Source organism: Argopecten irradians, chromosome 14 (genome assembly GCF_041381155.1).
Source record: "Argopecten irradians isolate NY chromosome 14, Ai_NY, whole genome shotgun sequence".
Taxonomy (NCBI): Eukaryota; Metazoa; Mollusca; class Bivalvia; order Pectinida; family Pectinidae; genus Argopecten; species Argopecten irradians.
The window spans coordinates 36,187,944-36,202,634 of record NC_091147.1 but is presented as its reverse complement, the minus strand read 5'-3'; the positions used below and the strand labels follow the sequence as shown (position 1 = coordinate 36,202,634).

At 33.4% G+C, this 14,691-nt stretch overlaps 1 protein-coding gene across 2 annotated transcripts in view; it reads left to right on the top strand.

The window, feature by feature from the left end:
- The window catches only part of LOC138307469 (sodium-coupled monocarboxylate transporter 1-like), a 43,458-nt gene extending 28,767 nt beyond the window's left edge, over nt 1–14,691 (top strand). For both annotated transcript variants that reach the window (XM_069248238.1, XM_069248239.1), the window contains exons 6-17: nt 3,597–3,677; nt 6,073–6,146; nt 7,612–7,749; nt 8,472–8,607; nt 8,778–8,866; nt 9,159–9,271; nt 9,791–9,861; nt 10,458–10,544; nt 11,337–11,578; nt 12,526–12,626; nt 13,130–13,248; nt 14,387–14,691. In XM_069248238.1, the coding sequence (XP_069104339.1) occupies nt 3,597–3,677; nt 6,073–6,146; nt 7,612–7,749; nt 8,472–8,607; nt 8,778–8,866; nt 9,159–9,271; nt 9,791–9,861; nt 10,458–10,544; nt 11,337–11,578; nt 12,526–12,626; nt 13,130–13,248; nt 14,387–14,521 (1,386 nt within the window). In that variant the 3' untranslated portion in view covers nt 14,522–14,691. The remainder of the gene's footprint in view (nt 1–3,596; nt 3,678–6,072; nt 6,147–7,611; nt 7,750–8,471; nt 8,608–8,777; nt 8,867–9,158; nt 9,272–9,790; nt 9,862–10,457; nt 10,545–11,336; nt 11,579–12,525; nt 12,627–13,129; nt 13,249–14,386) is intronic.

The following is a 14,691-nucleotide window of genomic DNA, read 5'->3' as shown; positions in this document are numbered from 1 at the left end:
TGTGATATATCTTTCCGCCATTGAATATAGTGCCTAAGTAGAGACCCAATATTATATTATTTAATACTTTGAATAAGCAACTACCTGTTATAAAGTAAATAAAATACTATTGAAAAGAAAATGCACTATGAAAAGTATACCGAATTTGAGAGCCAATCGGAATCAATAGATCTTGGAGATGACCAATCAGAGGCGCCGTAGCTAGGTATTTACAACACACTGGAGTGTGTAAACATAAATCATAACCAACTACTATGGGATTGATAACATGGGTTTTGCATTGTAAAACATACACAGTTATGGGATAAATTAACATTGTTTATTGACTATTTAGTGATAAACACTCATTGCAGATTGATCCTTCGCGCATAGTTTAACGACAAAGTTGCAGCACATAAGAATTATGGAATAACATGGGATTCCTTGAAGGTATTAATTTCCGTTTAAACTTGTGCTTCTTAGATGAACTTGAACATAACAAAGTTAACAAGTATTAGCTTCCCAAAAAGCTAAGAAGGCTACCATACAGCATTATTTACATGTATTAGGAAGCAATTATAGGAAAGCTTGACGCATTGTTCTGTTCACAGTTAGCTGCCATAGTTTTTATGACAATTCATTTTTGAAGAATGATAATTTAAATGCTTTCTCATTCAATGTAAAAAATAATCAACTTCGTGATATTCATGAAAGGGCCACTAGGCTACCTTTCCGAAAAAAAGTTTCTTTAAACAATTATAACATAATATGTCCAAAGATGAGGTTACAACACCAAACAATTTGAAGTTTTGGAGGCTGGCGCAGAAATAGCCAACTAACGCGTTGTAATTATGACGACGTCGGGAACCATAATACGACCTGCGTCATGAAAATGAACGTTTTGTTTATTTTGATTTAGTTGTTCAGAAGGTGCAGTGGGCCTTTTCCCAATGCTAAAGCAACAATTTTCCGTCAAATATACATGTACACTGTACTGATATACATGTACATGTACTTGGACAAGTTGGTGTAATATATATACATAGAAACAAGCATAATATTTCGGTTAAAACTGTACAAAAAACAACCTGAAAAAACATACAGTTGCACAAATTGAAATATCCCATAAGTAAAGCCTAACTTTGTTTCAGCATCTCCCATGCATGGACAGTTTTCACAAGTAGGTCATGCTCATCTAGCCAACAGTACTAGTTAGGCTATATATAGATGCTCCACGCGCTCCCGACAATGAGTAATTTCCGTCAATTTCTCCGAGGGGATCCGATTGAGAACTTATATTCTATTCAGTACGTGTAACATGAAAAAAACATTCGGACTTCTCTGGGTTTATCCAATGATAATTTGTTTGCAATAATTTCCCCACTGGTACCCCTTACACACATGAAATCTTCAACAACAAGTAACCCATCAACACACGTAAATCGTTTTGGCCAGCCAATCAAAGTGAACAGACTATTTATAACCATGTGAAATCCCAACAACAAGGCAGGCAAAGCGACCGATTATAATAGCTAACATCCTGGGATGGTAGCAATAAAAAGTGTGTATGCATCGAGTTTAACCTTAGGTATTGCTATTGACTCATAGTTTGTTGACTGTAAATTTTGGCAATATATGCAAAATTCTTCATTTCAGTTTAGTAAGTTCACAGAGTTTGGTACGTATTTCTGTTATTAAATCAGCCGTGCTATTGTGATTATTGTCTGCAGCAGGTCAAATGAGTACGTGTTTGATCAGATTTGACCTTTTAAAAGTGCTTCATTGATAGGATTTGACCTTACAATAGCATGATATATATCAAATTATATGTGTTTTAATCTTTTCCGAAGAATTATGTAAAAAAGTATGTGTACGGTAGTGTACGTAATTTGGTTTTCATCTACCAAGCAACCATACAATCCTTATTCTTATTTATTTTCATAGTAAAGTCACGCTTTGGTGATCTGTCAAACTGACCAATTAAAATACTAAATCGTGGTTTTTTTCTGACGATATATATCTAGAGACTAAATCTACAGATCTTTCAGAATAATTTTTTTGAGTATGTAGTCATTTTGCCCAAAGAACATACCATAATTAATAAACGCATGGTAGACTCTAGTCGTACTGTGACGAAATTCTATCAAGTTTATGTAGCAAGATGTAAAACACATTTATTTATTTGTTAAAGTTCACCAGAATCCGACCCCAAATATGATGTTTTTAAATCCTGTATGAAGCGAAGTGAGAATGATATTCTGTATTTAAATCATATTGGCATGACTCTATAAATAACATGTGACGTCACAAAAACAGAGGCATTGTCTGATCACGTATGGTCGTATATGTAAACAAAACAGACTTTGTGTTTTTTCAAAGTTTAAATGTTGTATTTTGAAATAAAATTGTTTTGTCTATGCTTACTATTTTGTCCCATTAGGATTAGCACTAACCTTGAGTCAACCCACATGTATCTATAGTCCGCATACGTACGTGTTCGCTTACTTATATTAGTCCGCATCCGTGACCGCGTACGTACAAAATGTATATTAGTCCGCATCCGTGACCGCGTAGGTACAAAATGTATATTAGTCCGCATCCGTGACCGCGTAGGTACAAAATGTATATTAGTCCGCATCCGTGACCGCGTAGGTGCAAAATGTATATTAGTCCGCATCCGTGACCGCGTAGGTACAAAATGTATATTAGTCCGCATCCGTGACCGCGTAGGTACAAAATGTATATTAGTCCGCATCCGTGACCGCGTAGGTACAAAATGTATATTAGTCCGCATCCGTGACCGCGTAGGTACAAAATGTATATTAGTCCGCATCCGTGACCGCGTAGGTACAAAATGTATATTAGTCCGCATCCGTGACCGCGTAGGTACAAAATGTATATTAGTCCGCATCCGTGACCGCGTACGTACAAAATGTATATTAGTCCGCATCCGTGACCGCGTACGTACAAAATGTATATTAGTCCGCATCCGTGTCCGCGTACTTAAATTAGTCCGTCTATAGAAAATCGAAGATACCTGTTTGATAATCTTTGGTTTAATGCCCATTATTTAAGATTTGTACTAAAAAAACCTCGATTCATACTTACCATTCTACAAAACAGATGCTTAATTTGGATAATAGCGGTTGACCAATAGCATGTTTACTTCTTCTAAAACGTCGGTTACTATGGTAATACATAAGTTACCTCCGATCAATAGAAGTAGTAAGCGAAAACGTGGAAAAATAGTTGCGTCCTCCGCTCAAAAATCTTAAATTTAATACCAAATTCACATTTTCTAAATGCTATAAAATGCAAACTATAAAACAATACTATTTATCAACAATTGATCTTTGAAGGAAATCATACATTGCAGATTGAAGAAATATATTGATTTCACATATGTATATATTTATATACCGTAGATACATTACATAAATATGTCTTGTTCGAATTATTCAGAAATGAAAGAAAAAAAGTAGGTTGCTAAAGGTTATAAGGTCTGCAAGTGATGTTTTTGTTATTACCAATACACTTTCTCTGAATCATAGAAGTAATATCCAAAAAAAGATATAGAGGTTATGAGGTATTGAAATGTTATTTTTGTTCTTTTTCAGGGTGGGATAAAAGCCGTGGTATGGACTGACGTGTTCCAGTGTCTCATCATGTTGATTGGAATGGTATCCGTCCTCATACAGGTAAATATTTTAAAGTCAACTTCTGAAACAAGACGTAAGAAATATATTTTCTGTCCATGATTTTGATATTTAATGTGGATATGTCGAAACAGCGCCATCGTATTGGTGGTTTTGGCTCAATGTGGAGGTAAGAGCGATGCTTACAAATTCTAAAGGTGTACTCCAAGGTGACATCTTTTGCCCTTTATTTTTAAAGCGTTTACTAAAAGATAGATCAGTTTTTGTTTTAATTTGTAATTTTAAGTTTAATTCAAATTACATCTTTATCCGTAATACATTGTATGGATGACACCTGCTATCAATGACACCTCTATATAAAGCACACCTGTCGATTTGTCTATATTTTGTATAAAAGACAGAATAACCAATCCAGTTATATGGAATTCTCTACATAATTGACCTCCGTATAAAGGATATCTGTCTATTAAGGACATTTTTCATGCCCCTTCCGTGCCCTTTCTAGACATGTTTGACCATACCGTTTTTTGTACATACAGGTAGAGAGAAAAGAAAGTTTCAAACAATATAAATGGAAAACATGTCTTTCTCGCTTATATTTAAAATAGCTGATATAGCTGAAGATAGCAATATACTTTCACTTGGAACGAACACATTTTGATGAGAAATGAGATACTGTATGTTTGAAATTCTCTTTCTCATCCTTAAGAATGCATTAATAAAAAAAACAATCGCATTAGTAACCTAAAATAACTATATGCTTGACATAAACGTCACTTTCATAAGCACTAGACTGAAACATCTTGATGGGTAGATTAGTGCGCGCCACTAAGTTTAGTATTGAAATCTATTTTATTACTGAATATGTAAAAAAAATCAAGTCAAGGTTAATTTATTTTATTTTAAAGGGACAATTCAGTAAGGCTAATTCGTTACATAACCAGGAGCAATATATGACTTTAATGTATTGATCTACATTCCTTATGAAACATACGACAGGAAATAGTGACACATTCCACAACATTGATTAGTATTTTGATTCATACCATTTAAATTCCAGATCGTTGATCAATACGAATAAGCAGATACAACATGTACGCTGTTCCCTTACCGAGTCAAAGTCACGCACGTTAAACAAATGCAATATATAACAACTGAGGAGTTGATGAAATTATTTTTAGACAAGAACATGCATCTAATAATGTTAACACAACTGTAAGAGCGATATAAGTAGTTCTAGACAAAAATGCTTTGCTACACAGGCAAGGGTCAGGGTTCGGCATACAAGGCTATGTGTAATGGCGATTGAACATTTCACATACACTTGACTGCAGTGAGCTTTTCTCACAGTAAAACCAACTAAGCTAATTTCCATTAGAACTGGTTTGTTTCCGATATATGTGCAAGTTTTAATGTACTCTTAGAGCGAATTGTCCCTTTAAATGTGGGGGATGCGTGATATCTTAGTTTGAAACCCATGTGGATCAGTCACCAAGTATTGACGGCAGATCGTAGTTTTGTAGTTTTTTTGTTAGTCATCTTAATAGGTAGATTGGTGCGCGCCACTAAGTTTGGTATCGATATCTATTTATTACTGAAGATGTAAAAAATCATGTTAAGGTTTATGTTTTTCATTCGAAATGGGGAATACATGACCTCTTAGTTCGAAACTCACGTGGATCAGTCACCAGGTATTGACGGCAAATCGTAGTTTGGTAGTTTTTTCTGGATACCCGGCTTTTTTACCTATTCCTCTTAAACCTAGCACGTCCATCAATGATAATGACTGTATAAAAATGTTAAAATAAGATATGTTCTTAACCCAAACATACAATCAAGGACGTATATGAATTTATAAATTTTGTAAATTTATAAATCCTTGATACAATGTACATAGCGACATCTAAATATGTATTTACACATTTAATAACTAACTAACCAGCAGTCGTAATATTTCAATTCTGATACATGTACTTGGAGTTAACTCAATGGATCTTACATAAATTTACTCTTGAATGTATCTATTACTATACTTTCCTGTTCTTTGAACAAAGGTGTATTTCTAATATTTGACATTTTATTCATTTAATGATGTTATTTACAAATTGATTCTGTATTTTACAATAATTTTATCTTATAAAGACATGAGGGTTCAGAGAAAATTTTAGCATGCTTGGACGTCATTGTAAATTTTATCTTAAAGCTAGTTTTGTGCCTTATCCAATCATCATTTTGTTTAATATTTACGGTCATATGTTTACGTATGTTTATTTTTTTACGGAAGAAGACGGATTTAAGTTTACAACTTGTGTCTAATCTCATTTGTATATAATGTGCTAATAAAATATGTTTAAATCAAAACCAACAGCTAATATATGCAGCAGTCTTCCATTGATAACTTTTAATGGACAAGTAACCGTGACTTGCTTTAATGCAGGGTACTTTGTATGCCGGAGGATCAGCTAACATGTTTAAGATAAACGATAATAATGGAAGATTGAATTTTTTCAAGTAAGTAGAATTTATTTTGTTTTACAGGCACATCTTGTTAACTCGAAGTTCGTTGAACTATGAATTTGTTTTTCATGTTAAAGTTATATGTGCCATATTTTCAAACTCACGAATCAAAATAAGTTATCAACGTTTTTAGTTTTACAATTCTAAAATGCATAAGTTTTATTTTCAAAAGTACAAATACGAACTGAAAATGATCATTTACAGCTACTGTGCAGTAAAATGAGTATATACGATCAGACCATGACGCAAACTTGTGGTCTACAATTTTATTCACTAAAATATACATTTAAGGAAATTATACAGCGACATCTACATGCATAAGGCATACAAACAAGTATTACACAGTGCACGAATTCTGTGTTGTAATTAAATCTATAAGGCATTATACATATTTGACTGTCATTTTTTTACAGCTTCATTCATCAAACAAGATCGTTTCTAATAGATTTCGGAAGAAAACAATTAAAATGTCATTATTTCAACGCAGTTGTGGCACATATATCTTTAAATTTTACCATAAGATTTTGATTTTAATACCATATGAATGTCAAAGTTTTAATGTCAAAGTTTTAGGTAATTCATTTATCTTTGAACAAGTTTTTTACATGATAATTTCATTGAGGAAAAACAGCCCTAAAAGCATCCTCGATATTCCAGGAGTTATTACCAATGTCGTTACATCCACCCCCTGGTGTATCGAGGACATGAATTCCGTATAAATACTATTTCTCATAATTATAAATAATGTCTAGATTTATATCACGTAAACTAACTTTTACAGGTTACCAAATCCTGGCAGCTCTCCAAAGCTGCTTGGGAAATACAATTGTGTTTATTTTGGAAATAAAAATACAGAGTGCATTGCTATGAGTTTAGCAACAATAATATCAATACTTATAGTCTACATATGTACATGCATACCTGTCATAGTCAGTACTTTTTTTATAAAGATCGTTTTGTAGGCTAATATCAACACAAGTCGACCAGGCCTCAGTTTCACGAACATTTCTTATCTTCAAAAAATTGTTCCCCATATGAAAATATTAAAAATTTGAGAAAGGCTCTTTAACTTTCTGAACTTCTGCAATGCTTTCCTTTTGAGGAATTTTATGTTAAGGAGTTTTTTAAAGTTAAGAAATGTTGGTTAAACTGGACCATAGCCTTAGTACTGTAAACGTTGAAATTTAAGCGAGGAGGGAATCTACGATAATTACGCAGAGGTCAATTGATATTTTGTACATGAATTAACTTAGTTGATAACTGTCTAAAAGCTAAAAGTGCATCTATCGTGAATATAACAACATCGCGAAAGTTTTATGCATGAAAATCGCGAAAAGAAACACTCGCGAAAATATCCACATTTATTGTATTCTCTTGACAATACAGATCATAGTTATCCGTTTAGTTATTAATTTAAGCAAAAAACTAAGATTCTGTTAATTGTATAATCTATTTATAGTTTTAATCCCGACCCGTTTGTGCGTCATACTTTCTGGGGCCTTGTGATTGGATCAACTGTACAGATAACAGGGATGATCTTCCGACAATCGTCAGTTCAAAGGATCAGTTCCATGCCGACTCAGAGCGCTGCAAAGAAGTAAGTTGTCCATTTAAGCATTGATGTCAGAATACTTGATAAAATACGTCTTAACGTACAACATTCCGTGGATTTTTCAATGAATTATTTTCCCCAATCAATACGCAACGTCGAGTTACGCGCCATTCACGTTTTTATTAAAAGTATCATGACAACAAATTAATCGGCCAATCAGAAAGTCGGATTTGGTATAAAAACAAAGAAAAATAAATTATTTTATAGTAATTGACAATGCTTACACATCTGTTTTACTGTACATTTTTTCGCGTGCTTAAAAATTGTTTATTTCAAAAAGTTTATCTCCGCAAAATTATTACAGAAATCCTAGATACGCAAGTGGTTACTTTCACTGTCGTTATACCGGTATCTTTCTCCAACAGAATTCTGTTATCTATCATAGAAATTAATAATATTATCCATGCAAATTCATTGTGTAAACGATCATGCGATTCGTTCAGAAATTCAAAGTCATTAAGGCATTGTTTATACTATCTAATCAAAAAGGAAGCTGGAGTTATTCCCCTTTCGCTATTTAATATTATAAATACTACGCTTATTTGTATATATAAATATATTTGATAACATAATGAATGCAGAATGTATATATGTTAAAACTTAATTGAAAAGGACTTAGATATGTGTAATGTGCAGTCCATTTGATGAATATAATATCAATTAAATCTTGTTAAAATTGAAAAATCCTAATCGATTCTGTTTACCAGAGTTCTTCTATTTGCCGGACCTGGTTTCCTATTCACCATGTCCTTGGCAGCATTTGAGGGTCTCGTCGTCTTCGCCTATTTTTATTCCAAAGGATGTGATCCTTTAGAGTCCGAACAAATCAGCAACGCAAATCAGGTTTGTATACAGTTAAATACAATAAATGTCAGAATACAGTAATCGGGTGGGATGTACTTCGCTGTGTCTTTGATGAGAGATAGAGCTATGAAATGAAAATGAATTTCGCTGTCACAAGAAGATACAAAATGAACATACCAACATTTCCAAATTTTTTTACATGTTATAAGATACTGCCCTTCATGGTTCTGGATATGTTCCGGAAGCTCCCCGGGATGCCTGGTTTGTTTTTGGCCTCCATCTTCAGCGCGTCCTTAAGGTAATATACACTACTGATAGTAGCCATAATATGACTTAAATTAATCATTGCAAATCATGTATTGTATTATTGGTGTAAAATCACCGAAAAATTGTTATGAAGGATTTTTAAACATTATTTTGATATTTCGTTTTTTAACAATTTGTTAATTAGTGAAATCTGGTTAAATTTTATATTTCTGTAGAGGTTATTTGAATATTTTTGCTGATGTTTGTATAAAACCTTCATAGGTTTTGTTTTTGATTCTGTTTTCAGATACAAAATGTCTTCATCTACGTTAAATTTATTTCAGTACCTTATCATCTGGATTGGCTAGTTTGTCAGCTCAGTTGACTGAAGACTTCGTCAAACCTACATTCAAAGGACTGACGGACTTTAGAACAACGATTATAGCAAAGATGTCAGGTATTAATCAGCCGTACGAGAAATTCTCACATACTACCACGATCGAGATTTAAACCCAAAGTCAATATTCTCATATACTACCACGATCGAGATTTAAACCCAAAGTCAATATTCTCATATACTACCACGATCGAGATTTAAACCCAAAGTCAATATTCTCATATACTACCACGATCGAGATTTAAACCCAAAGTCAATGTCAGAATATTGAGCATTTTAAAACGTCATTGTATATTGCTGATTTCGGTTCTCAAATATCGCCATTGCTGGTTACGTTATTAGTTTAGCGTAAACACTTACGCTGCATTTTTTGGCAGAAATATGACGTCATGCACACAAAAACATGACGTAACAATAAATACCTACACATAAGAGCAGATAAAATGTGAAATGCAATTATGCAAGGTATTGACACTTTAAATAACTATAATAAATGTATGTAATTAAAATTCCTTCTTTAGTTATGTTTTAACGTAGATATGGAATATTTGTTATAACAAAATTTTCATTTTCCTGTAGTACTGTTGTTCGGTTCGGCTGCGGTGGCCGTCTCATTTATGATCGTCAACATTGAGGGACCCATCACTCAGGTCAGTGTAATTTCAGTATTTGATTTATATCTGCTTGTAATGTCTAGAATACTTTTATTTCACCGTCGGTGTCAAAAGACTTTGATGGTGTCAAATTTTCGTACTATTTATTCAGTTCAGTTTGATTAAGACATGAGATAAGTATTACGGCATACAGACAATGTCTGACCCCCAAGCAAGAGTTCGCATTTCATTTCTTAATAAGATTACTTTGATAAGTACACAGTAGTGTAGTTTTAAGTACTACATTTTCGTTTAATAGACTTGCCTATATACACTGCCCTCCAAACGTTGTGTTACACGTGCGTTTACATGAATATACATTACGTACAAAAATATCTAAATCTTGTTAATACAATGTACATCAGTATATATCTGATTATGTATCTACTTACTTATCTTCTCTTACTCATTAATTGCTTTCTGGGGAGTATTCCTAGAAATAAATTGACAGGAAATTTTAACATATGTAACGGAACATTTGGAGGGGAGTGTAAATGACTGCAGAAAACAATCGTCGAGAAGGTTTTTAACAAATATTGATATGTTTTCACACGTAGGTTTTATGGTGTATGACAAAACATGTTTCTTCCTAGGTTACACATAGTCTATCGGCAGCATTCGGAGCCCCAATGACAGGTTTGATGGTATATTCAGCGTACTTCCCATCAGCCACCCCAAAAGTAAGCGATATTATCTAAACTTGCAACTGTTTCTAACAACGAATTAATGAATAATAATTGCAATCCTAATGACATGAAAAATAATGAAAAAATGGGAATAACTAATGTACCACGTGATACTTGATAACATTTGTGCATGGCTACTGTTTCTATGGTAATAAAATGACGTCAAAGTATCATGTCCTGTGTGTGTTAACGTCATTTCAACAGGAAGATTAGTTACGTTCCATCACCACTGGAGAAACTATAGATCCCGCACAAACGTTAAACGGGTGCCACGTGGTACGTTGATAAGTCTCAATACATATTTGCTTGGATTAAAATACGCATTCGGAGCCCCAATGACAGGTTTGATGGTATATTCAGCGTACTTCCCATCAGCCACCCCAAAAGTAAGCGATATTATCTAAACTTGCAACTGTTTCTAACAACGAATTAATGAATAATATTTGCAATCCTAATGACATGAAAAATAAAGAAAAAATAGGAATTATTTATGAACCACGTGATACCTGATAACATTTGTGCGTGGCTACTGTTTCTATGGTAATAAAATGACGTCAAAGTATCATGTCCTGTGTGTGTTAGCGTCATTTCAACAGGAAGATTAGTTACGTTCCATCACCACTGGAGAAACTATAGTCCCGCACAAACGTTAACGGGTGCCACGTGGTACGTTGATAAGTCTCAATACATATTTGCTTTGAACGAAATTTTGAAAACATCTATTAAAAAAACGAGATTTGCTTTTTGCTTTTTGGATTAAAATAAAACCAATGTTTGATGTCGTAGGGAGCAATGGCAGGAGTGATAAGCAGTATGTCCTTTATATTTTGGATATCCATGGGACAAAGTTTCTCTACGACCTTGAAGAAGACCCCCTACTTACCCCCGGGTCCGACTGACCAGTGTTCGGTCCAGGAGATGAACATCACGTCTTTAATTAACACCACTTATATAATGAACAACACAAATCTATACACGACAACTGTGCAACCTAACTACTCACAGGACTTTTCCGGATTCATCGAAAAGTATGTTTAAGATAGCGATTTATGTTGCTTTCTATATGAAAATGCTGGTTAAGATGGTATAACAGTGATGGTAATCATGCTATGAGAGTATAGATAGGGATGATAGTGAGATTGAAATCGGTAGACAATCCACATTATATATTGGTTATGTTTGGTGGCCCTAGGTTTGAACCTGTCTCTAGCCTCTATATTTTCATCTTTCCTGTTACAAATGTTTTGAGCCTGTCAACCCTGTGCTCTTAATTGAGAGTACAGCAGAGAATTTTTCATTTTTTATAGAAAGATTACAATTTTTACTTGCTAATCATTTTGCCTTCAGTCGTTGTATTTCATTTAGGGAAAGAAGTGACAGGATTGTGATGCTCCTTATGCATCAACGTGTCTGAATGCATTAAAACATTGAACGTCTTTCCAATATGAATAGCCAATATGAATGCAAACTAAACAGAGGCAAATTCCATGAAGCGCGCTAGTGCTTCATGTTGAATTTGCCTGTGTTCAATTGGAATTCATATTGGCTACGAATGCCAACTGAAAGACGTTCAATGCTTATATTTACACTTGGTTGCAGTTTTAAAATGAAATTTCAAGGAATTTTGTATCTATAATGAAATAATCATTCGTTATCGTCATGGATGAATAGCCATTTGAACAGCCGTCTTCCATGATCGCTGGCTCGACAATTGTGACGTCACAATGAAAATGACGTCATGATAGCGCTTGAAGTTCGTTGTCTATATCACTGCTAACTGCGCTTGGTAAGGTTACATAGTGGGACTGTAGTGAAAATGTAAATATAAGGTGTATATACTTAATGATATTTTGATGCATTAGGAAAAGTTGATGCATTAGGGGTCAAACACAGGCTGCATACCATTTGCGTATTTTCCGATGAAGCAATTGACATAATGAAAGATATTCTTGATCAATCTTTGTTTATATTTCAGTGAAGGCATTGATAGGCTATACGCCATTTCTTACCAGTGGCTCGGTGCGTTGGGTATAATAGTGTTTCTTGTCATGGCTTCAATCGTCAGTTTTATCACAGGTACATATGATTTTTTCTTATTCCTTTTTAATTTTAAGTGCTTGCAGTCCCTTCCATAACAATTATTTGTTTATAGGACGTTTAATAACACAAAACTAAACTAAAACCAATACGCTCTCTTACAGATGTCTAAATTGTTGAATTTTAAATTCTTTTATAATCGTTAAGAGAAACCTGAAAAGTGAAATGCAAATAGATATATATTTTCTATCTCAATTCATCATTTAAGCTGTTTAAAATTTCAACAGGAGTGACATTCCTGAAGCAAAGGGAAAAAATGTTGTGCCATATAAATCAAAGTCATCTTCATATTTTATTCTGCGTTTTTTTTACGCATTATTGAGTGATCGAAGCATATGATCTTTTATATTTTCTTCCATTTATATTGTTTATGCATTCAAGGTCTATTTTGATGTATTTCATCCAGCTAGTTGAATTAAAAAGGTGGATGTATTACAATCCGTATTTATTGTTAAGAATCATATATACATTTCATATTTTAGGTCGGCCAGACCCCGCTGAAGTTGATGTACGATATGTATTACCAGTAGTAGATCACATGTTTCCATTCCTACCAAAACGCTTTAGAAAATGGTGCTACTTTGGTGTCCCGTTCGAAAAGGTAAGAACTAAAATGCGATAAATTAGTTTATAGGATGCATTTAACTAACCAACGTTTTTCGTTTGAAATTAAGTTTTCATAGCCGAACAAAATGCCAAGACATATCACTATGAAAGAGTTTGTATCAGAAGATGCTCTACGACTTATATGACTTTAATTCGTGAAAGCAAATCACCGTAAAAGGTCGTTAGAAATGAAAACGCGATACTAGCTTGCCTGATGTAGTACTATTATAAATATCTACAAAACATGTCGCTGTTTGCAAACTAGTGCGATTTGTCTATTTCTTTTTATTGGTTTGTCATCTTTTTTAATTCTCCATTCTCAACAGTTCTGTGTTTGAGATCCGATATACATCAAGAGGAAATTGTGTCTGTAAAAGTATACCTAGTGATTTTCATATGTTGTGAAGTTAACGGCTCGTTATTTTCCATGATCGCTTGTTAACTCGAATTTGTATATCTTGAACTCCCTAATATTTGATTTTGAAACCTTTCCGTGGTCCAACCGATCTTTAAATATTGCGTCTTTGCATATTATTGAGTTATCTGCCCTTTCCGAGTATCGATTATTACGTCATTATTTTTTGAGCGCAATTCAAGTTGTTTTCTCCAAAACGTATGACGTTACGCTCTTAAACATATGACGACAGGTAACTGTTATATGCAAACGCAGAATACCAAAATACTCTTAACTCGAATACACGAATAAATTAAGTAAATTTTACTGTTGTCCTGCCGCCATGTAATTACCGAGGTTTGAATATACGTCAAGTGTTACGACTATGAAGTTCACAACATTTCATCTCCTAGTGCACAATCTTATAATGAATTAGCCGCATTCATCCAAAACACACATGCTAGTTTAAAACACGATATATGTGTACACTCATTATATTTTATTTAGATTAAATATGTATATTAAAAACATTAAATAAATAAAGTAATGATAATATATTTATTAAAATAACCAAGTATTTTTGTCCCCCCTCCTTCTATTAATTTTTGAAAAAAAAATTGTTAATATAAATATCATATCTTATTTAGGAAATGAATAGTACATTTTCTGAAAAATATTTTAAAGCATGTTCGTTAATAAAAATAATTGCAAGATTACATATACCGTTATTTTGTTTCAGCGACAATACCTTCTTGACGCAATGGAAAAGATCAAAATGGTTCAAGATGAATCATTCCCAAGCAGTGAAGATGAGGAACATGCAATGATGGGAAAACAGAATTCAAAGGATAATTATTCTACTACCAACATATAGCTATTCAAGTGGTTTTGTTTCTTACTGCCAATTCGTAAACCAATAATTCAATTGCTTATTATTGCATTGTTATATAAAATGAACGATTTAAAAATAATGATACACTTTTTCGAACCAATCACAGTATTATTTCATTTATCATTTGGCGCAAATAAATGTTTCAAATTTTT